The sequence below is a fragment of the Gopherus flavomarginatus genome, chromosome 3, assembly GCF_025201925.1.
Source record: "Gopherus flavomarginatus isolate rGopFla2 chromosome 3, rGopFla2.mat.asm, whole genome shotgun sequence".
NCBI lineage: Eukaryota > Metazoa > Chordata > Testudines > Testudinidae > Gopherus > Gopherus flavomarginatus.
The window spans coordinates 59,012,453-59,038,739 of record NC_066619.1 but is presented as its reverse complement, the minus strand read 5'-3'; the positions used below and the strand labels follow the sequence as shown (position 1 = coordinate 59,038,739).

General features: G+C 44.6%; 1 protein-coding gene across 1 annotated transcript; it reads right to left on the bottom strand.

Annotated features, from left to right (window-relative positions):
* Positions 1–432: 432 nt before the first annotated feature.
* Positions 433–5,394, bottom strand: LOC127046582 (zinc finger and SCAN domain-containing protein 20-like). Its single transcript, XM_050943753.1, has 3 exons — positions 4,825–5,394; positions 3,116–3,266; positions 433–541 (listed from the first exon to the last, which is right to left on the bottom strand). The coding sequence occupies exons 1-3, from the start codon at positions 5,345–5,347 to the stop codon at positions 433–435; spliced, it is 783 nt and encodes a 260-aa protein (XP_050799710.1). The 5' UTR covers positions 5,348–5,394.
* Between the last annotated feature and the right edge of the window lie 20,893 nt (positions 5,395–26,287).

Sequence of the window (26,287 nt, the reverse complement as noted above, 5' to 3'; positions counted from 1 at the left end):
TAAACCACATTCACACCTATCTCCTCAAATGCACCCACTGCTCCTCCGCCACAACCCAGCATCTGGCCCCATAAACTAACACATGCTCATTTCAACAAGAAAATATGCTGCCACATAGTGCACCTGCTGGAAGTGACAGAATTGCTTTGAGAACAGGAGTACTTGTGACACCTTAGAGACTAACAAATGTGTTAGTCTCTAAGGTGCCACGAGTACTCTTGTTCTTTTTGCAGATACAGACTGACACGGCTGCTACTCTGAAACCTAGAATTGCTTTGCTGCACCCCAGAGAAGGAGTAGTTACAACAGTAAAGCTATGATATAACAAGGAACAGCAATGAGGAAATTGCTGCTAGGAAGAAAGAAGCAAATTCTATACAGGGTATAAATCTGGTAGATGATACAGGTTACAAATCTACTCTTAGTTTTGAATTAACTGGTGCTATGGAAAATAGCACCTTGGCTCATTTTGTGTATTTCTTTTTGAACAGTCACTAGACTGTTGCCTGAACACCAAGAGCCAGAGTCTTTCCTCACGTAACTGTACAGAAGGCAGCAAAGTTACCCCAATATTAAACATTACCCCAATGGTGTATATATGTAAGTTTTGGTCCAGTGTCAGGACAACTGCATGAAACCTAAGTTAAAATGTTGTGCCTTCCCCTGAATGATATACAATAAATTAAGACAGCTAAGACAACAGATTTGCTTGGAAACTAATCTTGCAAAGTACGCTGACCAAACTTCAGTTGGGGAAATATGGCAGGAGGATATGTATACACAGATTCAGAGAGAGTTCCTTAGGATTTGTGAAGGATAGGGAACAAAGAGAAACAAAATAAGATGAAAACTACCAAATAGGGTAAAGATCATTCTTTCAAACAATAATATCTAAGGGTATGTCTACATCTGCAATTTTGCAGCGCTGGTTGTTACAGCTGTGTTAGTACAGCTGTATAGGGCCAGCGCTGCAGAGTGGCCACACTTACAGCAACCAGCGCTGCAAGTGATGTTAGATGTGGCCACGCTGCAGCGCTGTTGGGAGTGGTGCATTGTGGGCGGCTATCCCACAGAGCACCTCGTCCCATATCGGCGCTGTGGCTTGTGGGAAGGGGAAGGAAGTGTGATTGTCTTTCCGCTTCCTGTTCCTGTTCCAACGCCCCGTGGTGCTTTGGTACACATTCGGAGCAGTGTGGCAGCATTGTGATTGTACAGCGCTTATTCTGCGATTTTTTTTATAAATGGATCCTGAGCAGCTAACGACCTTATTGATGAATGTTGCCAGCACATCGCGCTTGGCAGTGGAGCTATTCCTTCAGCTGCAAAATGAGAGTGAGAGTGAGAGCGACAGTGAGAGTGACAGTGAGAGTGAGGAGTCAGACGATGATATTGAATCGCCTCACTGTGAAGACAGTACATTGCTTGTGGCAGTAACAGACGTGCTCAGCTCCGTGGACCGGCGCGTTTGGGCTCGGGAAACCAGCACTCAGTGGTGGGATCAAATCGTCCTGCAAGCCTGGGATGACGAGCAGTGGCTGCAGAACTTTCGGATGAGAAAAGCCACTTTCATGGCACTGTGTGCTGAGCTTACCCCTACCCTGCAGTGCAGGGACACGAGATTTAGAGCGGCCCTGCTTGTGGAGAAGCGGATGGCTATTGCAATCTGGAAGCTGGCAACTCCAGACAGCTACCGATCGGTGGCGAACCAGTTTGGAGTGGGAAAGTCCACCGTTGGAATGGTGCTGATGCAAGTTTGCAGGGCCATTAATCGCACCCTGCTAAAAAGAACCGTGACTCTTGGGAACGTGCAGGACATTGCAGATGGCTTTGCAGAAATGGGGTTCCCTAACTGTGGAGGGGCAATAGATGGGACTCATATTCCTATTCTGTCACCACCTCACCTGGCATCAGAGTATGTTAATCGCAAGGGGTATTTCTCCGTGGTTCTGCAAGCGCTTGTGGATCACTGTGGGCGTTTCACTGACATTTACTCAGGATGGCCTGGAAAGGTGCACGATGCACGCATATTTCGGAACAGTGCCCTGTTCAGGAGGCTGAGGGCCGGGACTTTTTTCCCAGACCGCAAGATCACAGTAGGGGACGTGGAAATGCCCACTGTGATCCTTGGAGACCCCGCTTACCCCTTAATGCCATGGCTCATGAAACCATATACAGGGAAGCTTGACAGGAGCAAGGACCGGTTCAACTACAGGCTGAGCCGGTGCAGAATGACTGTGGAGTGTGCTTTTGGCCGTTTGAAAGCTCGCTGGTGCTGTCTTTATGGGAAGCTAGATTTGATGGAAAGCAGCATCACTGCAGTTATATCCGCGTGCTGCACCCTCCATAATATTTGTGAAGGGAAGGGTGAAAGATTCATTGAGGAATGGACCTCCGAGGTTCGACGCCTGGAGGATGAGTTTGCTCAGCCAGAGAGCAGGGCTAATAGGGAGGCCCAGGAAAGGGCTTCAAGGATTAGGGATGCTTTAAGGGAGCAATTTGATGCTGAGAGCCAACAGTAATGTTTGATGCATTTGATGTGCTTTGCTTTACCTTGCTGTGTAATATTTCCCACTTCCAGCAACAATAAAACGTAGTGAAAGAAATAGAAAGAAAAAACTTTATTCAACAAACAGTACATAACAGGCAAGGGGGTAGGGGTGGTGGACTGTACATTTACAGGTTTTAATATGTCCTATTTTGATCAATATTCCCTGTCTGCTGCACTTCAGCATTACTATGCTGCAGAACAGTGGGGGTGGAGTGAACAGGGTAAGAATTATAGTTATCAGGGCTGGTAGGTGATCTTATAGGTGTTGGGGGCAGCTGGGGATAATATGGAACTGGCTGCTGGAGAAAGCTGTTTTGTGGAAAGACTGGGGAACAAGGAAGAGGTCTTTGGGAGGGCCCTGGGTTACCACGGTACATATTTGTCTGCATGGCTACAAGAGACTCGAAAGACTCAGTTTGGCGAGACAGGAGGCTTATCATCTGCTTTGTGGTTTTTTTGGCAGACAATTCCTTTCTCCTGTTTTCTGTTTGCCTCCATTCGTGTACAGTCTTTCTCCATTCATGTACAGTCTTTCTCCAGTCCTGTACACTGCTTCTCCATTCATACGTTTTCTCTCTCCATTCCTCTGTATTCCTACTTTCTCTGTTGTAGTGGCTCATAACAGACTTGATCAATTCCTCTTTTGATTTCCTAGGATTCCGTCTCAAGTTCTGCAACCTACGTGAGGCTGGTGATACGGCTGCAGTAGTCAAGGTCCCTAGAAAACAGAGATAGAACCATGTAATACACAGAGGCATCATTGTTTATTATCACAGTTTGAAGGACTTTTGAGACTTTTGGTAGCATCCTTCTCACATACCTCACATAACACAGAGAGGGCAGGCAAGCTAAGTCATGGCGAGAAATGGGGTGAGTGGTTTTGCCCCGATTTCCCCTTGGGAGTGGGAATTGACCACTGGGTCACTGGGGTTTATCAGCAATGGGTACAGGGGGTAGCTGGTGTCCTGAAGAAGGGACAGTAGTGAACAGGAAGGTGGTGAGCTAGCTGCTTGGTGGGGGGGTTTCTTTGGTCCACGTTCACGCTGTCCTGACGGTGAGGGGCGGGGTGGAAACACGGTGCTGGATGCCTGCTTGGATGGGGGTCGGGGAACACCAGACCACACCGCGTGGCTGCCTACGTGCTGGGAGGGGGGTCGGGGAACAGCAGAGCACAACGCGGGGAAGGATACCTGCTTGGAGGGGGGGGTCGGGGAACAGCAGAGCACAATGCGGGGAAGGATACCTGCTTGGAGGGGGGGGGGTCGGGGAACACCGGAGCACACAGCGGGGCTGGGTGCCTGCTTGGATGAGGGTCGAGGAACACCAGAGCACACCGCGGGGCTGGGTGCCTGCTTGGAGGGGGGGGGTCGGGGAACACCAGAGCACACCGTGGGGCTGGGTGCCTGCTTGGAGGGGGGTGGGGAACAGCAGAGCACAACGCGGGGAAGGATACCTGCTTGGAGGGGGGGTCGGGGAACACCGGAGCACACCGTGGGGCTGGGTGCCTGCTTGGATGGGGGTCGGGGAACACCAGAGCACACCGTGGGGCTGGGTGCCTGCTTGGAGGGGGGGGGTCGGGGAACACCAGAGCACACCGTGGGGCTGGGTGCCTGCTTTGAGGGGGGGTGGGGAACACCAGAGCACAACGCGGGGAAGGATACCTGCTTGGAGGGGGGGGCGGGGAACACCGGAGCACACCGCGTGGCTGCCTACATGCTGGGAGGGGGGGTGGGAAACACGGGAGCACACCGCGGGGCTGCCTACGTGCTGGGAGGGGGGGGTGGGAAACACGGGAGCGCACCGCGTGGCTGCCTACGTGCTGGGAAGGAGGTGGGGAGGGAAAGAGAGCGCCATGGGCTAGGGAACTGCGAATCTGGCGCCCTGCACTCAATTACCCCTAAACTCTCAACAGGGTTTCCTTCTGCCAGACATATCACTGCTGTGTGTTACCTGGGAAGAGAGGGAGGGTCTTCTACAGGAATGTGGATACCGCCCTGGCCCCTATGCAGCTTGCCTGTGTGCAGCCATGGTCCCCCCACCCCTCGCTGCACAGTGGATCAGACGAGTTAGCCTGACCGGGACAGGGACCACGGTGGCTCTCCCGATCAATTTGAGAAAGCAAATTGCAAACGCTCTTGCAGAAACATTTCAAGAGATTACCGAGGCAGATTACAGAGACGTGATAGATCAAATCAATGGGCTATTCCACGTTTAGGCATGCATGCAGGCAGCCATAACCAAAATCCTCCTCTCCCAAAACATAGAAATCTACTTACCCCGAGCACGATCCTCAGCTTCCTCCTCTACATCAGCTTCCAGCTGCTGTGACTGGCTAGCCTCCTCCGGGCTGGAGAAGAGATCCTGGCTGCATGTGTCCTGGGACTCCGGGGTGTCTCCCGCCACGCCAGTAGCCTCACTGTCTCCGTCCTCTACAACATCCCCCACTGCTCCCTGCTCTGAACTCTCCATCGTGCTCCTAGGATTCGCAGTGGGGTCACACCCAAGCATGGCATCCAGCTCCTTGTAAAAGCGGCAGGTTGTGGGGGCAGCTCCTGATCGGCGATTTCCCTCACGGGCTTTGCAGTACGCACTCCTCAGCTCTTTAATTTTTACCCTGCACTGCAAGGCGTCCCGTTCATGGCCCCTTCTCATCAAGGACTGCAATATCTGCCCATACGTATCATAATTTCTCCTTCTGGAGCGCAGCTGTGTTTGCACAGCCTCCTCTCCCCAAACACTAATGAGGTCCTGCAGCTCTGCATTGGTCCATGATGGGGCTCGTTTGGTGCGTGGAGGCATGGTCGCTGAGTGATTGATAGATTAATTGCACTCCACACCTGGCTGAGCAAACAGGAAGGGGATTTTTAAATTTCCAGGGGGAATTTAAAGGAGGGGTCAGGTGAGCACAGGGCAGTGGAGTTTGCTTGATTACCAGAGAGGCTTCTTCAGGTATGCTGGGATACCTGCTTATGCCACGGAGGTCAACAAAAACGCTGGTGAGTGTCTACACCTGATGACCAGCGCTGGTGATCCAGCGCTGGATCCTCTACACCCGAGGCTCGACCGGGTGTACGGCCAGCACTGCAAACAGGGAGTTGCAGCGCTGGTAATGCCCTGCAGGTGTGTACACCTCCAAAGTTGCAGCGCTGTAACCCCCTCACCAGCGCTGCAACTTTGTAGTGTAGACAAGCCCTAAGTATTGACCCTATCAGAACTACACTTTTACAAACTATTTCCTAAACTAGCATACATTTCTTTATACCAATAGTCAAATTTACACTTGTGGATATTTAGAAATAATCTGCCACAAATTACTTCTTGAAATGTTAAAGAATAGAATGAAAGTAGTTAATAAAAGTATGCTCGTCCAAACAAGTTTTCCCCTTTTGACAAAGGAACGCTAATTAACCACTGGAACAATTTACCAAGGGTTGTGATGGATTCTCTATGACTGGATGTGTTTAAATCAAGGCTGAATGATTTTTAAAGCTATGCTCTTGTTCTAACAGGTTAATTCAGGGAAGTCCCAATGCCTGTGCTATGCAAGAGGTCAGACTAGGTCACAATGGTCCCTTCTGGCCTTACAATCTATGGCCTGTGAAATGGTCCTTTAGTACTAATAAAGCATTTCTGAAGAAATAATTCACTTACTCCTATGTAAGCCAGAGGCACCAAAATGAAAACATATTTAAGGGCACAGGGCCCAATCATTCATTGCACGGAGCACCTCAAGCCAGTGAAGTCAACAGGCCTTGAGCACTCTCAGTACTTTTGAGGATCAAGCCTATATTGAATACCTTTTCAGCTCAGTTGATCTAACTTCCTTGATTATTGTATATACTGATTTGCTAGTTTACACAATAAAACAAAATGGACAATGTGGAAAATTAGGAATATTTTGTGTCTGAAGTACATTGAATCAGCCACCAGATGGCACAAATTACCAGCTGACAAGCTACATGACAAGTTCTGGCATAGCTGACTATAAGCAGTATTAGTTTTGAATAAATACAATATTTTCTTTCCCATGGAAAATATATGTTCATCAGAAGGTCCATCTAGCCCAGTATCCTGTCTTCTGACAGTGGCCAATGCCAGGTGCCCCAGAGGGAATGAACAGAACAAGTAATCATCAATCCGTTCCCAGCTTCTGGCAAACAGAGGCTAGGGACACCATCCCTGCCCGTCCTGGCTAACAGCCATTGAAGGATATAGCCTCCATGAATTTATCTAGTTCTTTTTTGAATCTTGTTATAGTCTTGGCCTTCACAACATCCTCTGGCAAGGAGTTCCACAGGTTGACTGTGCATTGTGTGAAAAAATACTTTCTTTTGTTCGTTTTAAACCTGCTGGCTATTAATTTCATTTGGTGGCCCCTAGTTCTTGTGTTATGAGAAAGAGTAAATAACACTTCCTTATTTACTTTCTCCACACCAGTCATGATGTTATAGACCTCTATCATATTCCCCCTTACTCCCTTTTCCGAGCTGAAAACTCTCACTCTTTTTAATCTCTCCTCATGCGGCAGCCATTCCGTACCCCTAATCATTTTTGTTGCCCTTTTCTGAACCTTTTCCAAGTCCAATATATCTTTTTTGAGATGGAGTGACCACATCTGCATGCAATATTCAAGATGTGGGCATACCATGGATTTATATAGGGGCAATATGATATTTTTTGTCTTATTATTTATCCCTTTCTTAATGATTCCCAACATTCTTTTCACATTTTTGACTGTCACTGCACATTGAGTGGATGTTTCAGAAAACTATCCACAGTAACTCCAAGATCTCTTTCTTGAGTGGTAACAGCTAATTTAGATCCCATCATTTTGTATGTATAGTTGGGATTATGTTTTCTAGTGTGCATTACTTTGCATTTATCAACATTGAATTTCATCTGCCGTTTTGTTGGCCAGTCACTCAGTTTTGAGAGATTCTTTTGTAGCTCTTCGCAGTCTGCCTGGAACTTAACTACCTTGAGTAGTTTTGTATCATCTGCAAATTTTACCACCTCAGTGCTTACCCCTTTTTCCAGATCATTTATGAATATGTTAAATAGGACTGGGCCCAGTACAGACCCCTGGGGGACACCACTATTTACCTCTCTCCATTCTGAAAACTGACCATTTATTCCTATCCTTTGTTTCCTCTCTTTTAATCAGTTACCAGTCCATGAGAGAACCTTCTCTATTATCCCATGACTGCTTACTTGGCTTAATAGCCTTTGGTGAGGGACCTTGTCAAAGGCCTTCTGAAAATCTAAATACACTATATCCACTGAATCCCCCTTGTCCACATGCTTGTTGACCCCCTCAGAGAATTCTAGTAGATTGATGAGGCATGATTTCCCTTTACAAAAACCATGTTGACTATTCCCCAACAAATTAAGCTCATCTATATGTCAAACTTCAGATGTTCATCACACTGCATAAAGCACTAGTGGATTGCGGTCATAAACTACAGGGATGGGCACAGTATAAGGACCTGTATTGTAATAATAGAGACCCGTAAGTCAATAATATTATATACTAATAAAATAAATAAATATTGAATCTGCACATACCTACCTTAATAACCACATGACCTTACTGCAGTAACCATTGTATTTCACCATTCCATTCCCTCCTTAGATTTTAATTACCATCATATCTTGCATATTATAGGGAGATTGTCAGGATTTCAGGGGAAGAACCATATCTTTCCATTTGCACTATCAATAAAAGTACCACTTTAGATGCTTTCAAAATAATAAAGTAAGTGCATGAAGTCAGGATCCCACACTATGCCTGATCACTAATTTTATCTCCTTCACACTATCACTTCACTGTTATTAATATCTACTGGTCAATGAACTGTAAGTACTGCTAGTTTGTCACAGATATAATTATTTTTTTCCCTGATGTCAACAGAGACTTCACTATTTCATGCCCTTCCCCTTCTCAGATATGTAATGATTTTACTCATGTATGCACATGAAGACTTAAAAGCTCAAAGAACACAGCACACTGTGTATCTGAAACTTATTGGAGTTTAAAAAGCTATTCTAGTAAATTAGAAAATATATAGAAGTTCCTCACACCCAATAGCTCATAAACAAGAGACACCTACAAAGCTTTATTCCTAGAAAGGAATGCACTGTTCCCTGGGTGCAAATGGAACAGTCACAAGTGATTCACTCTAAAATAAAAAGGCAGTGTAAATTGTCCAATAGAGCAATGACAATTTTACCAGCTGAAGATTTTCCATTAGAACTTTTTGTTCTTCAGCAACCTTTACTGTAAGCATTTCATAGGTATTTTAGCACTCAAGATTGGTTTGTTAATGAAGTCACTGCCTCAATCCAAATCATATTTCCTGTGTAATGCTGGGATGGACAATACACTGAGCTGCTAAAATGTTTATCACACTAATTGGGATCTTCTCCTTTTTCTATGGCTAAGTTCGTTTAGAACATTTGGTCAGATCATTTGATCACCTACTTGTATTTAGATCTTCTCCCTAAATTACAGTGGGACGTTCTTCCTTATAAAAATGAAAAATAATTCACAGAAAACCTATCCCCTGCAATAACAGAATCCATTAGAAGGACCAGTCATATTAATTTAGATGGAATATAGGCCCAAAGAGTCAAAGGTGTTAACATAATCCAGTCACTGACTGACATTAAACAGTTTAAGCAAGGTTTGGGGTTTGGTATACAGAGACCTCAGCCTGCTTAGTATCATGGCAAACACACCATTAAAAATCCTTTTAGCCTTTGATTAATGATACAGATAAGGAGGGGAAAACAATTAAAGCATTTCAAATGTAAAATATTAAATTATAAATAAAGTTTTTATTTTAACATTCCTTGTTCCCTTTCTCTCCAGCTTTAGAGTCTTTAGAAAGAAAAAAAAAACCATGTTTGACAGTCTCTTAGTAGGTAATAACTATCCTTTCTGGGGAAAATAGACAAAGTTAGTTAAGATAGGCTGGAACAATTGTTGTTATTACTGTTAAAGACCAATCCCGCTTCCTAGATGACAAAACAAGAGGAGCACACGTGAAAGGGAAGAACAGCAATGATAGAAAATGCAGCTTCTGTTTCTGATGTTGACTCTCACAACCTCAGTGCTGGAAAACACAGGCACAGCATATGGTCTTATCAGCCACTTTGAGATCTGGTAAAGTTTTATCAGCACTGAGCTGTTTCGGGCATTACATTTAGCTGCCTCTTTCTGTCATATGCTTATAGTCTTGGCTGACTAATCCAGACTCTTATTAGACAGGTGAAAAAAAGGAGAGGGATAGGAAAGACAAGAAAGAAGGTAGGGAAGGAAAGAACACACAAAGGGAGGGAGTATAACAAAGTCTCAAATCCCAAGTGGTAATCAGGATTTAACCAAAGCCAGTGGAGGTGGTGATGTCATCTGGCTCCCTCTCTCTGGCCCGGTCTGGTAAGGACATCTTTTGGAACTAAGATGAAGGGTTTCAGGGGATGGTGGAGGTGGCAGCCATAATCGTGAAGTTCTCTCTTCCCCTTCTCTCATCTTTCAGTCAACCAGCATTGTGATTGTTGGCAGACAGCTGCTTCTTCTACTAATTTTTTCCAAAAGTTTATTTTTAAGAACTCCAAAAGGGAGAGTTGGCAGAAGAGTCCATCATCTTTTTATTGTCCACCAATAGACCTAACTTCTGACACACCAGTTTTGGGTTATTGATTTCAGGTTCTCTACTGCTTTTGTTTACTGACCATAATCTTAACACATTGCTTGAAGGGTCCAGTTCAGTCCAATAAAATCCTTTCTATTTAAATTAATTCAGTCTTTCTGTCTCTTTCTTACATCTTTTCTTAAACAATTTTATATAGCAGGTCGCTGTGACAATTTATGAACTTTCACTTACTCTTTCCAGCTGATGTTAGAATTTGGATAAATTTGTAGTTTAGATTATTACAACAGACCACTAGCACAGCAGCTCATCAGTAGGATCTACATTATCATTTGAGGCAGAATTCTCCTTTTGCATATAATGAAAATTGTCTCTGATAATCTGTTTTTTCCTATACCCACAGAATTCTCTGTGATGCACCTGGGAGACTCTTACATATCAGGACAGTCATATATCAGAGTTCAGATTCTCTCTGCCGAAGAATTTTATCCTTAATAAATGAAAGAATATGAGCAGTTTGGTGGCTGATCTTTCCATAAATCAGCCTCTCAGCATTTTTTTATATTTGCATATTTTATAATCTTTGAACGTTAGGTTTTATTATTAAAATGCATTGGTGTGGATCTTTTTCCAAAATCATCAGTAGCAATTTCAATGATCAGGAACTAGTAACAACTCCATATGTTATACTGTAGCAGGCCATGTTTTCCTCTCACTGATTAATTTAGGCACAGAAATTGTAATAATTCCAATCTATAGTTGAAGGATGAGTCAACACCCACAACAGCAGAGAACTGCAAGTGTAGCTATTTGGCTCACTCTGTGTGCCAGTTCTGAGGTATTCAAGAACAGTCTATGTGTTAAACACTATATATCCCTTCACCAAAATACTGAGGATTTTTCCTTTTGAGCACATCTTGAAAGGCTTAGTAACAAATATGATTACTGATCCAAGGTTCAGATAATGTAATTATATCAAATCATATGCCCCATTCCATCAGTGGGTATATTTAGCCACAATTTATAATTGGACTAAGGCAGTGGTTCCCAAACTGGGGTTCGAGAACCCCTGGGGTTCATGAAATGTTACAGGAGTTTCTCGGAAGAAAATTCCCCAGTGGCAGACAGAGCTGTCCCTAGGGATCCCGGGGAACATGGGGCCAGCAGTCCGGAGCCCCTGGACTTCCAAGAGCTAAGAGGATCAAAGCAAGCATATCTATCACACTGAGGAGATTTAAACTTCAAGACTCCTTATAAGAAATGGAAAGGGAGGTGGATATTTTTTGCTGTTTTTTTAAATTAAATAGGCAGCCAATATTGTTTTTAAAATTATTATGACAAACAAGTTTAAGCTTTGTTGTAACATGTGTTGTTTGTCTGGACTGATCAAAACCTGAATGCTTGTGTAGGAGGAACTTTTTGATTTTGCTTCTTAAATACCTTCATGCCATTTCACATCTGATACTCTTTGATGAAACATAGGCGCCTTGTCTTATAACAGGCTTATTCAAAGAGATACAAGCTATGAAAGTGAGATCTTGGAAGAGTGTTGCCATTTTCATAATGTAATAAAAATACTGTAATGATAAATAAGAACATAAGAATGGCCCTACTGGGTCAGATGAAGGGTCCATCTAGCCCAGTATCCTGTCTTCCAGCAGTGGCCAGTGCCAGGTGCCCCAGAGGGAATGAACAGAACAGGTAATCAAGAGATCCATCCCCATCGCTCATTACCATTTTCTGGCAAACAGAGGCCAGGGACATTTAATAATAAATAGTGTGTAATAAGCATGTCATAAAAACAATTGTTATATTTTCAAGATCACTGCTTTTATAATTTATACTCAGGTAAAAGGGAAAATACATGGAAATATTCATTTTAGGAGTGGGTTCTCAGGACTTGACATTTTAGTGAAAGGGGTTCACAGATTGTTAAAGTTTGGGAACCACTGGACTAAGGCAATATGTGGACAAGATTTTATTTCAGATTTAGTCACACAGGTCAAAATATAGTATTTAATACTACATTAGCCACGATGGTTCTTTTAAACAAGCCATTTCAATTAGGAAGTATGTTAGTTCTTGTCTTCAGTGTGAAAATGATTTTTAAGCATCCCCAGTGAGCCAACAGAAACAATAATTATCAGTCTCAGCAGAGCACCATTTGCAAACCTGCTCAGCTAAATCCTTTCTGAATAGCATTTTTGCCATCCTGTTGGAAAACATTCTTCTTGTTCAGATCTCCAGAGTGTGCAAGGTTAATTGGTGTCAGGCAGTCCTGCCCGTTTATTAGTCACCTGTCAAAGTAAGTTATTCTTTTTAACTCTGGTTTTAGGAGACATTTTACCTCAGCAGAAACTACTCTTAAGGTATTAGACTGTTGCACTGGATGGAATTTATAAATGTCACTCATTAATAAAGTTATGGCATGTAACAGTCACAAAGCACTCACAAAGCAATAGTCTCTCACACATTGACTTGTTCCATTCTATACTGACGGTCTCACTGAAGTCAACAGGACTAACTGGAGTAGGATGCTGGAGTAGGGTGAGTCAGGGTATCAGGATCTATCCCAAAGCTTCCCCTCTGTTCGCTAGAGTTTATTTCATGGTTTCAGAGGCAAAAAAAAATTAAAGCACAATGACCTCTAAATATCACTACTAGGATCAGTACATGGCTTAACATGAGTCACTGTTGCCCATATCATTTTGGATATTCACCATCCCTAGACTTATTCAATTAGACCATTTATCTGACCGAAAAGTTATCTTTTTGACTTCAGATTTATTATTCACAATAAGCTTTATCCTACAAGATTATGAAAAAACATGAGTCATTAGAGGGTGACTGAACACAGTGTAGTCCAGTGTACCTACCTGGGAGGCAAGGTGCAGTCCCCCTGCTCTAATCATTCTTTCATTATTTATTAAAACTGCAACAGCTTCAACAGAAGAGACTGAGGGACCCCCACCGCAGATTATTCCATAGCTTAGTGGTTAAAGAGCTCTCCTGAGAGGTGGAAGACCCTCCTGTTCAAATTCTTTCTCCTCCTTGGGCATAGAAGGGGGGAGTGGAAGCTGTCTCCCACATCTTAGGAGATGTGCTGTAACCACTAAGCTAAAAATTCTAAGGTGGGTGCCACCACTTCCACCTCTTCTTGCCCCCACACCCTGGTTTGAGTAGGACATGATCCAGTAGGCGCCCTTTGAGCATGCCTACCAGATCAGGCCCCATAGGTGACTTAGGCAGCCACATGCCTGTCTTCTCCTGGCTCATGGATTGCCCTGGGTTTATGCAGAAGATAGTGTCCAAATGGCTAGAGGGAAGCAGCAGTGCACATGGCCAGAGGCAGAAACATAGGCACGTAGAAAACTTTTACCCTGAAAAAGTTAGGCACTGAGTGAGTTTAGGCACTTATAGCATACAATGAATCACACTGAAGTCCAAATTGAGACTTAGGTGTACAAAACTGGGACTCAGGCATCTACGTCTGTGGTTTAGGAGCATAAGTACTTTAGTGGATCACAGCCATTGTGCTCAAAACATGGCATGAGTACTGAGTAGTGACTGTGAGACAGAAGGTTCCTTGGTGTAATTATTGAGATTACTCTGTATGCCAAACCCCTAGAGTGCCAGCAGCATGCCCAATGTACTTCATCTCAGTCTCAGAGGCAAGCACTGTAGGTGTAGCTAAGCCTGGTAAAATAAACACATGGGACACATGACTAAGGGAAAAGTTTTTACTAGGGCTAGCAGTAAAGGTAGCAAATACCCTAGGAGCAGAGACTTAAACAGTTACAGTTCAAAGTGAGCAGCAGCAGCTCTTGTTTGGGTCCCTGACAGTCCAGCTGAGAGTCGGGGCTCTTCAGTGCCTGGGCACCTCTCCAGTCCAGTCTCTATTCAAGCAAATAAACATTTGTTGGTTTCCAAACCAGGCTCAGTCACTGTCTCCCACTGGGGACCCTTACCACCGGTTCCCTGTCCAACCACTGCTGATCCCCCACAAACCCACAAAGCTGCACCCATCTAGGATATCTAGCAGCCACTGCCTGTTCCACATGTGGCTCTGTTTACTGTTCCTGGGCTTCTTTCTCTAGCTGTCTGCTGCCATGTAGCGCCACCACTGCCAGACAGAGTCTGGCCGCTTCAGAAGTCAGACCTTTCCCCTTTCCCTTACCCATCCAGGGAAAGAGGAAGGAGAAGCGCAGTGGACAGAGGGTGATGGGAAACGTTGTCCTTGCGTAGCCAGGAGGAAGGGGATGTACAGTAGAGAGGGAGCTGAAGGAATTGTAATCCCTTGCTTTGCAGATCCATCACATAGCAATCTCTAGCATTTCTGTCAATGTCTCTTGTAGCTGCCCCTCCTCTTTACTTTCCTCTAGCTCTTAAACACATTGTCAGTAGGAGTAACTGAAAATCCTAAAAATAGCTGTTACCCCCACCTTTTGCAATCACCAGAGTGCCCTATACAGCTATGACCCTGAACTGTTCTGTGTCTTCCCCCTTGTCTCAGCACCAGGTTCCAGTACAAAGTCAGTTAATCCTATCACACCCACTTCTGTTCCTCCTGAACCATTTTGGTTTCAGTGTGGGTGGAAAGGTTTGCTTACACTGCTGAGCACTCTATATTTCTGCATGCTATGTTGAAGTCTCTCTGCTGAGCAAACAGTGAGTGCTGAGTGCCAGGGCTTTAGCTCTCCATATTTGTTTCAGCAGCACTCAGGAACAGGATTGAGCTCTATATCAATTTTGTTAAATCCTCCTTTTTAGGGAATCAGAAATCAGTGGCAAAGGCAACAGTCCACTGTTTTTTTTATTAAGACTCTCAGTTATTGAAACATAGCTAATACATACACCTCTACTTTGATATAACGCTGTCCTCGAGAGCCAAAAAATGTTACCATGTTATAGGTGAAACCGGGTTATGTTGAACTTGCTTTGATCCACTGGAGTGCGCCCCCTCGCTCTGGAGCATTGCTTTAGCGCGTTATATCCGAATTTGTGTTATATCGGGTCGCACTATATCGGGGTAGAGATGTATCTTAAACCCTTTCCTCACTAATAAAAGTCAAGATGAATTGTGTTATTAGCTGAATCCAAGAAGCTGAAGTAAACTGTTGATTAGTGCTCATTTAGGTTGCATTAGGATGCCTATGACAATTACCTTTAAAAAAGTGACAGCCAACCTTACATAAACCTACTTTCTTCCTAAAAATGCTGCCTTCCTAGGATATGCTATTTACAGGGTGGAAATCCTATCTGGCTTTAACAGCATATGAAGCACTATAAATCTTCCCCTCTTCTGTATGTCTTGATACAGAGAAATAGGAAGAATGATATGAGTGCTTTCTGATGAATCAGATCAAAGGAAGGGAGAGAAAAATACATTCCATAAAACTATTTAAAACTATTTTGCAACAGATCTTTTGATAGCTGAACATCTTTCCAACTGAGTTCTGATAACAAATCTGGTCTTCCTTTACTGCTTGTTAGGAAAGGGCATAGAGTGAGTGGCAGACAGACCAGTGACTACACACACACACACAGATCCACATGCAGCCTAGGAAACACAGAAAGATTCCTGCCAGCAGACTGAGTGGAAAAGGGGGCCAAATATTGAAAGAGACAAGAGAAGAGACAGGAGCTGACAGCTGAAAAGGGGAAAGCAGCAGCAGTAAGAGAGAATGAAAGAGTCAGCTCTTATAGGCAGAGAGAAAGAGAAACGACCCTGGAGCTAAGTTCTGCCTACCAGGAAAAGCACAGAAACTGGCTTTCTCAGTGATGTTGCACAATATATTCTGGCTCTGAAATGCCTTCAGTACAGTTTTTGCAGCTTAGTCACCCTCTGAGATCATCCAGATTTTATAATTCAGCCTTTCTTCCTGTCCTTATGTAAAGCGTTCTAGCAAATCTTCAAAGAAACATAGGTGCTGAGAAGGAAAAGCAACTGTCCTATTTTCTTCATGGGAATTTTTTGTTTTCTTCTTACTCATTCCACAGACCCTGGGGCAGGGATTCTGGCCCTTCAACTAATGTCAGAGGCTCTAAACTATGCGGGCTCAGTGGCTGTGGAGCACCAAGTGTGGAAGGGATAGATTTGCTCCCCTTCTTTGCCACCTGACCCTCCTCTTCCCCTCTCAGTCTCCCCTCCACCCTAGCAGCCTGACCTCCCCCCACACCACTAGTCCATAAGTCCCTACATCTACCTCCTCCAAATTTGAGTGAATGGTGTGGCGACCTGGAATGTAGAATTGCATTGCAACTCAGGCTTGGCCCAACCAAAAAGTGGTCAAGCCATGGCATAGGTGCCCCCTCCTCCCCCCGCCGCAGCTCCACGGCCTATGTACTGGCTTGCAATGGTCCCCAAGAGGCTATCGCGCACATGGGAATTTCCATCTAAAGAAGTGTAACAAGTATATCATTGTTGTAAAAGCAATTTGGAGACTAAAACTATGCTGAGGATAGGAGAGATACAAAACCAGCCCTCGATACAAATGGTTCTTTTGAGGTACCTTCCCTCGTCAGCTACTCCCAATGTCCACTGAGGGCAAGTGAAGTTTTACCCCTCTGTATTGAATCCTCAAGGCTCTCATGTCACCTAGACACATATTCATTCTTGCCTCCTTTTAATTGATTGTGAATTCCTTTCTAAATGCCTTTTGGCCTTTAGTTACACATTGTAGTTGCCCCCAAATCAAAACTAACACAGGGTACAAATCAAAACAAGGATTGTGGAGCTTGTGCAGCTTGTGTTTCCTTGCTATGAATATTTGAGAAATTAGTTTATTAGCAGGAATCTTGACTGAAACCACAAATTTTAAACAAATATTGGGGGATGTTCATGGAAAGCAAATTTTAAATTAATTTTCTATGGACATAGTATCAGAAGCTTGACTGTGGCCCTGACTCTGCAGTCTATCATTATCCATCAAAGCATGTATTTTAAAGTTTAAGGTCACATAAACCATAACTTTAAGCAAGTGCTTAAGTGCTTTGCTTAGTAAGGATAGCTGTAAATTTGTGTTAAGCTGCTTTTCTAAACTGAAGATCTCTAAGAGTTATTTTATCAAATCAGGGAATAGAAATAATCACACAGCTTGCATTTTATTTTTTTAAGACTTAATAGAAATGAGTTTCACATGAGAATTATTCTAAGTAATTATTCAGCAAGGACTAGATCACAAAGGGATTTAAGCACCTAACTGCCACTTTAGGCATCTAAGTTCAAAATTTAGATCCTCAAAGTCTCCTCTAAGCTGCCACCTATCTCTGTAGGTGCCTAAAGTCCAGAGGCTTGTATATTTCCACTGGTATAGTCCCCTAGGAACCTAAATTTCAGGCAATTGGCACATGCAAAACCACCTAAATCCTGATGCCTGGAATTTAGCTCACTCCTAAACTCTGGCAGGATTCACAAACTACCATATATGCTTTATGATAAGCCAGTTCATTTATAAGCCGACCCCCCTCAAGATGGATAAGTAAAAATGGAATTCTTTTATGACCCATTTATAAGCTGACCATATAATTCAGGGGTCGCCAAACTGGTGCCTGGCCCATCAGGATAAGCCGCTGGTGGGCCAAGACAGTTTGTTTACCTCGAGCATTCCAGGCATGGAGGTAAACCTAAGTAAACAACGTGTCCCAGCCCGCCAGAGGCTTACCCTGACGGGCTGGGACAGCAACTGGTGAGGAAATTTGGAGGGCGGGAGAAGCTGGGGGTCAAGGGAGTAATCCCTGTGACCACTCCACAAATGACCCCACCCTAGCCTAGGGCTCCCACACTCTCCCCATCCCGTCCCTTCCCACCTTAGCTGGGGCGGGCCAGGGGAGGATGTCTCTGGCCTGGCCACAGCTGCTTCAGCAGACCAGGTGGCATAGCCGCAGCCTGTTCTGGGGGGCAGAGCCGAGTGGCACGGCTACAGACTGCCAGCCCCAGAGCTGCAGCTGCTTCCGAGGCTGGGGAGAGAGCAGCGTGGCCAGAAGCAGAGAGACTCTGGCCCCACCATTTCCCCTCTGTCTCTGCTGCCTCTCCTTGCCCCTCTGTTGGGGGGGGGAGGGGCTGTGTCTCACTTCTCCCTTTCTATACCCATTCATAAGCTGACCCCCTTCTCTTATGCTTCCCTTTTTTACTAAAAAAATTGGCTTATGAACAAGTATATACAGTAGGTGTTCCCTCACCTACAGAACCCAATCTGGTAGGCACACTCTAAGAAAGCCTACAGGACCAGCCCTCACAAAAAACACAGCTGGAGGAGGCAATTCCCTCCACCAATAACTTGTGTCCTGGTGCTTAGACAACTCACCCAGAATGTGGGAGACTTAGGCACAAATCCGTGCTCTATGTGCTGTGCTGCACAAATTTGAACTCGGCTCTCCCATTTCCCAATAAATGTCCCAACCACTGGATATTCTGGGGCAGGACTCTTTCAGTTTCTCCTGTAGAAGCTCTTCTGCTTTGTATGATACACTTAATAGACATAGGCTACAGAGAGACTAAGAATGACTATAGCCTAGTGGTTAGGGCACTCACTTGGGATGTGGGAGACTCAAGCCCTTGTTCCTCCTCTTTTTTTTGTGAGAAAGGACTGATCTGGTTTAGGCATCTAATTCCAAGCAAGAGTTCACAGTCATATACCCCACAGAGAAAGAGATGTTTCCCATGAGAGGTCTACCTGCCTTTGAAGTTCAGGGCTTAGTCTCCTCAGCATTTCCTATTGGCTAATTTAGGCTGCTCTTAATTCAGTGTGCTGGTCTTTGTTAATCCTATCCTTAGGTACTTAAATCTCCCCATGCATTGTATAGGAAATCTGGTTGCCTAAGTCAGGGTGCTGGATTCCAGTAGGTGACAGGATGCCTAAAAGGTAGGTGTCGGTCTAGCCCCAAATATGTTAGGATAAGAAATATATAGGAAAATATCCAAATTTGCTTGCAGATAATTTGTAAACAGGAAAAAAAAGGTTTAATACATCAAATAAATTATTTGTTATGAATTATTTACTCAGGTCTAGTAATCTTCTAAACACAAACACAATAACATATTTTTTGCATATGTTGTCTCATTAACAAATAGCATTTTCCAGGTATACATAGCTTCCGAGAAATGAAGTACTTTGAGGAACTTCTGGCTTTTTCAGTCCATTGAGGATTTAGCAGCCATTTTTTAGAACTCCTTGATTCTTTACGCTACTGATGAAACCTGTTTATGTTATCCAACCTAATCCCAAAATCTCTCTCTTTCTTGTAAAACTTTTTTCTTCTTTCTACCAGAACACTATTAGAACTTGAGCAAACATTATGGTCCAAAATGTTCCAGAATGAAACCCTGTAGAACTCTACAATGAGAGCATGTGAGCAATTTTCCAATGCTACTATATACAGAGCTATATCATAGTTATATAGACCATATTGCCATTGTATCTGAGTGCCTTATAATCGTTAATGGATTTATCCTCACAACAGCTGTATGAAGTAGGGAAGTGCTATTATCCCCATTTTACGGTTGGGAAACAGAGAAACTGAAGCCCAGATCCTCACAGGTATTTAGGCATCTAATTCGCATTGATTTGGGCATGAGTGACTCACTTACGGTCACAGTAGAAACCTATGGTAGAACATGGACCTGGACCCAGGTCTCCTAAATCCTAGGCTAACATCTTTACCATTGGACTGTCCTTCTCAGAGACCTCTCAGAAAAGAAGTAATGGGACTGCTCAATAGCAACTTATGAATTTCTGGTGTCAAAACCATATTGTGGTCAATGCTCATAAAGACTGACAGCAGTTCTTCAGCCATCTCCAAAGGTGATAATCAGTCAACATAGTCAGTGCAGTCTCCATTCTAAAATCAAACTGAACAGGGTCAAAGAGACCTATGGTCTCAAGACACTCCTGGAATGCTCTACTTCAGGGGTCAGCAACCTTTCAGAAGTGGTGTGCCAAGGCTTCGTTTATTCACTTTAATTTAAGGTTTCACGTTCCAAAATACATTTTAAACCTTTTTAGAAGGTCTCTTTCTATAAGTCTATAATATGTAACTAAACGATTGTTGAATGTAAAGTATATAAGATTTCAGAATGTTTAAGAAGCTTCATTTAAAATTAAATTAAAATACAGAGCCCCCCGGACTGGTTGCCAAGACCTGGACAGTGTGAGCGCCACTGAAAATCAGCTCGCGTGCTGCCTTCGGAACCCGTGCCATAGGTTGCCTATCCCTGCTCTACCTGTAACATTCTAAACCAGGGGTCGGCAACCTGCGGCACACGTGCCAAAGGCAGCATGGGAGCTGATTTTTAGTGGCACTTTGCTGCCAGCCGGGGTTCTGGCCATCGGCCCCGCTCAGCCCGCTGCCTGCCTGAATGGAACCCGAGGCCAGCAGCGGCTGAGCGGAGCTGGAGACCAGGACCCAGGCAGGCAGGGGCCAGCAGACAGAGCCCCAGACTGCAGAGTGGGCGGCAGATGGAACCCCAGACCGGCAGCAAGCTGAACCACTCAGCCCGCTGCCAGTCTGGGGTTCCGTCCACGGGCCTCTGTAAATGTAAAATGTATTACTGGCATGCGAAACCTTAAATTAATGACAACTTGGCACACCACTTATCAAAGGTTGCTGACCCCTATTCTAAACAATCTTCCCAAAAAAGAGGAAATTAAAGAAAGGGAGGTGGCATTCAGGATGTGGTTTAATGAGCAAGGGTTGATAATGACTGCTTCTTTATAGAACCTTGCCATTCTGCAGCAAAATGTTGACTCCAATAATGACCACAGTGCTTCCTTTCCTGCTTGTGTCAACAAAGAAGGGCATATATCTAATGCACATATCATAGTCCACACTTCCCACAGTACCTTCACAACTCAGTGAGCAACAATTAGCTGAAACTCAAGCAGAGGAAACTCAACTACAAAAACAATCATCTTGGTCTGAATTCAAGCTTTCATATATACAACATTTGAAAATTTCCTACAGTGAGAAACACTTGTCCCTGTTACACAATACAAATAAGCCACATTAATAATAATTGGAGATATACCAATCTCCTAGAACTGGAAGGGATCATGAAAGGTCATTGAGTCCAGCCCCCCACCCTTCACTAGTAGGACCAAGTACTGATTTTTGCCCAGATCCCTAAGTGGCCCCCTCAAGGATTGAACTCACAACCCTGAATTTAGCAGCCCATGCTCAAACCACTGAGCTATCCTCCCTCCAGGTTGCTAGCTATCAAACCTGCTCTACTGAGCAGAATTTTAAGACTCCTGTGGTAGAAGGGAAGAAATCTTTTTTTTTTTTGCCTTTTGCACAGCCATGATAGAAATATAAAAAACACATTACGCTACAATAAGTTAGATTTTGAATGCGATTTATATCAGTAGCATTTTGGGCCCTACATGATGTGGGCCCTGCCTACCTTAGGCCTTACCTACACTAGAAAGGGTTGCTGATACAACTAAACTGGCATAGCTATACCGGAAAACCCTCCTAGTGTAGGTAAAGCTTATATTGGCAAAAAAGTTATTTTGCCAATATACCTTACAGCAGTTCCCCAAAGAAAATATGCAATATTGACAAAAATACTTTTTTTTTTCCTGATATAATTGTGTCTGCACTAGGACTTTTGCTGGCATGGCTATGTCAGTTAGGAGTGTGATTTTTTTCACAAGTCCAACCAATATAACTATGCTGGGAAAACATTTTAAGTATATAACAGGCCTTAGAAACTCAGTGGGAATTAGCCTCCTAAATCATAGGCATTTCAGAAAATTGTACCCACTGTCAAGTTGCTTAAATTCAAATTAAGTGGGGTTTTTAAACGATGGCTGAGGTGGCTGCTATTCTATCTTAATATAAATGTTTTCATGGTGGCTGAACAGGTGTTAAAAATATTAAAAACAGACAAATCTGTCAGGTGGCTAAGGAATGGGCATTGTGGAGAGAGATGACATGAAACAAGTAGGTAAATAGAGGAGTATTGTAGTGGGAGTTATGTGAAGAAAGATATGGGACTCTGGCTGCAAAGGACACGAGGGAATGATTGTGGCAGGTTTGGAGGACAAGAGTATAGGAAGAAGGCTGGTAGATACTAAGCAGGGGTGGCTTTATGTTTTTTGCAGCCTCAAGCATGGCAGGCAGGCAGGCAGTCTTTGGCGGCACGCCTGTGGGCAGTCTGCTGCTAACACGGATTCAGCGGTATTTCTGCGGGTGGTCCGCTGGTCCCGCGCTTCGGAGTGCCTGCCACCGAATTACCGCTGAAGCTGTGGGAGTGGCGGACCTCCCACAGGCATGCATTGAAGGCTGCCTGACTGCTGCCCTCTCAGTGACCGGCAGGCCACCCACCGCGGCTTGCTGCCCCAGGCCCACACTTGTTGCACTGGTGCCTGGAACCACCCCTGATACTAAGGCAGGTAGTGCACCATATTCACCACAAGATGGCCTAGAACATAAAAATTTTCAGCAGCCCAGAAGAAATTAGCATAACATCTCAAGGACAAAACAGATTAGAATTTACATGAAGACCAAATATTAATGACTTATTGATTTATTTATATGTATAGGCACACTCACACACAGTGCCACTAAGCAAAACTGTTAGTCTGAACTTTATTTCATATATATGTCCTGAAATGAATCAGATACAGTAATGACTTTCAACATTCATTAGCCTGTTTAGTGTTACATATTTAAATTATATATAGTATTCACAATGGTAAGGTAATAGATGGGGGTGGATACAAGTCTGTATACAAGCTGGTAGGGAGGGTGAATGGAAGGGTGGGAAGGTGAGTGGCATCTTGTGTGAGAAACAGGTTGAAGGGCTTAATGAGTGGCAAAGCAGTCCAGAAGGGCGTCAGTGTGGATGAAGCAGAATGGGAAGAAGAGAGGATGGGTAGTTAGTGAGTTGGGGAAAGGCTAAATAGCTGGCAAGCAGAGTGAATAGGTGGAAGCCTGGGAAGGGAACTGAATGAGTGAGTGGCAAACTGGGTGTATGGTATCCTTGGTGGCAAGCAGGACTGGATGAGAGTCAATAGAGAACTAAAGAAGGTGCTAGGTCAGTAGTTCTCAAATATTTGTATTGGTGATCCCTTTCACACAGCAAGCCTCTGACTGTGACCCACTCCCACCCATAAATTAAAAACATATTTATTACAGTATTGCCAGTCCCAAGCATTCAAAAATCATAGGGGTAGGCCTCAAAGAATGATGAGAGTTTTCTTAAATAATACACATTGAGCTCATTTTGTCTTCAGATTTTTGAGTCTTCAGGGTGCACTTGGATCACATTTTCAAGCTTTTCTCCACTACCCTGAGGGCCAGAAATGTACCTTTCAACAATGAAAGATGAGATTCTTACCTAATCACACGAATCCAATACCTGGATCTTTAAGACAAATATCTCATATCCTGGGACTCGGAATCAGGCCTGGAGTAATCAATATCTACTTGCAAAGGGCCCATCTCAGGACATGGGGCGGTGGGAGGAAGCAGGCAGGGGAGCCTGACCATCAGATATGGATGAGTGGTATTGTGACAGGCTAAACCTGAAGGATTCTCATGACCTGGTGCATGGGGTTGCAGCACCACTCAGGGTTGACCTGGCCACTCCTTGCCTATCACAATGGAGGAGTAGCCTGCCAAATTTGAGTGAATAGAGTGGTGTTGCAACCTGGCAGTGCCACTCATTCAAATTTGACCGATGCTGTCTGAGTGCAGGGCAGGTGATGGGAGTAAGTGGAGCTGCTGGTCTGCCAGGATAGGAGTGGAGCACTGAGCCAGGGGGACATCAGTGAATAGCCAGGAAGGTTCCGGGAGTGGTGGGTGAGGGACTGGGGGCAAGGTATTGGAGGGGGGAGCTATGGGTTGAGTGGGGAGTGAGTTATAGAGGCTACTGGGAGATTGGGATGGCGTTGCGGGGGGAGTGGGAGATCTTGGAGACTGTGACTAGAGGAGCTGATTTGTTGGGGCCTGCGGTGAATGGGAGTTATGTCAGGGCTGCTGGGACATGTGGAGGAGCTGTTAGGGTAAGTGGGGGCTGATGCAGGGTTGTTTGGGTATATGTGAAATGGTAAGGACATTTAGGTATCTGTGTGTGAGGTGGGGTATGTATGGGGCAGGAGTGCTTTGCTAAGTCATCCCTGTTCATGTTGCACAAGGCTAGCAGAAGCTGGAGCAGAACTCGAGCGGGGTCGCAGGGCCACTCAGATTTGGATCAGCCACCTTTCTGTCATGACGAATGGGCTGGTGGGCCAAATATGAGTGAAGATAGGAGAGAGCCCAAATTCCTTAGTTCACAGGGTCCCAAAATGCTTTTAATCTGGCACTGCTGGCAATAAAATTAGCAGAGTTGCAATTGTGCCTGCCATCACCTGTGGGAGCAGATGCCACCACTCTCAAGCCACACTTTATAATCTTCAGGGAGCTGGTGTGAGAGCCTGGAAGAGGCAGAGAGTGGAGTCAGGGTACTAAGAGCAGAGGGAATGGGGGAGAAACAGGTGGAAAAGTTGCTGGGTGGAGAAGATGAGGGAGGAGCCTCACTGGTCCAGGCTTGGGAGCCTAAGACGACTGCTGTGCGTCAGGCAAGGAACAGAGCCACTTTCTGTAGTGCTGAGATGTAGGTGACAGGGGCTAATGGAGTTTCAGGGATGGAATGTTGCATGGACCAGGCCTCTTGTGGCTCATTCCAGACCAGAAGTAACTGGAGTATATGGCTATGTCTCTACAGCAATCCATGGTGTGACTGTAGTTTGGGCAGACATACCTGCACTAGTACAGCTAAAAATAGCAGTGTAGATGTACCAGTGCAGGCTTCAGCATGGTCTGTGTAAGCTTGCTGGGGACCCTCGGTACCTACTCATATTGCTAGCATGCGCTGAAGCCCACATTGACACATCTACACTGCTATTTTTAACCATGCTAGCATGGGTAAACCTTCAGTCACACCTCAGATTGCAGTGGAGACATACCCTATGTTCCATGGCTCAGCTGAAACTGGAAATAAGCCTTGTTTGTGCAAGCCAGCACAGGAATTTGGGACTGGCCCTCAAAACTGGCCCACTTCAGCTGGGCCCTACAACTCCTTTTAAAAATTGAAAGAGGACATTTTTTGTTAAATTTACTCTGCAGTGTTGAAACCCAAAACACCAACAGTGCAAATCTGAAAGGTTCAGAGACTATGGGCCTGATCTTGAATTCCTTGGTTCCTTTGGATGGTCCACTAACTTCAATGGACTCAGTCTCGGGCTGCGTCTCCCAAGAGATTCAACAGAGCAGGAGCAGCCTGGAAGACCTGAATTCTCTCTTTGGCTATCTACAGGTTCCTCCCCAGCCCAAAATAGCCATAGCACTAAGCTCTCCTGCCCCCAGCATGCTCCGGCATGCAGCGGGTGACAGGGGGGAGGAGGGAGGGAGCAGTTTAGGGCTGCACTTGAAGTTGGTGGTACTTGGTGTCACTATAGCATCTACAGGACATTTGATCCTGCTCAAATGACACAAGCAGGGAGCCCTAATATAAATACAAAACACATCAATAGTGAAGGAAAATACATTCGAAAATGAAATAATTGTGCAGCAAGTGCTATGTAGTCAAAAATATACTGTGGGCTGGATCATTCCCTTCCCATGTAAGAAAAAAAACACGAGAAGAACTTCTGTAGGGGGAAATCTCCATAAATGTTGTTCAATTGGACTAGCAGGAGTTTTCCCCATGTACAAGTCACAGGGCCTGCTCTCAAACCTGGCAGATCCCAGAGGATCTGCAGAAGATTAGTGCCACGGGGCACAGCTACATGGACTACTCCTGGCCATGGTTGCCCCCAGAATCCCTGGAGAGACACTACAGAAAAGACAACACAGCCCCGGTTGTATTAACTTTTCTGCCTGTGGGAGAAGACATCAAGGTGAGAGTATACATGGCTCAAACAGTTTTCAGCTACTGTCCAGAGCAGACTCTGAGGACTCAAGGTGGGGAAAAGACCCATTGAAGCAGATGACCATCTCCCTTCCACATGGGAGAGGGAAGATCTGCACATGGAAGAGACTCTCTGCACACATATATGGGAGTAGGGAAACAAAACCACCAGGAAAGGGATGAAATACCATT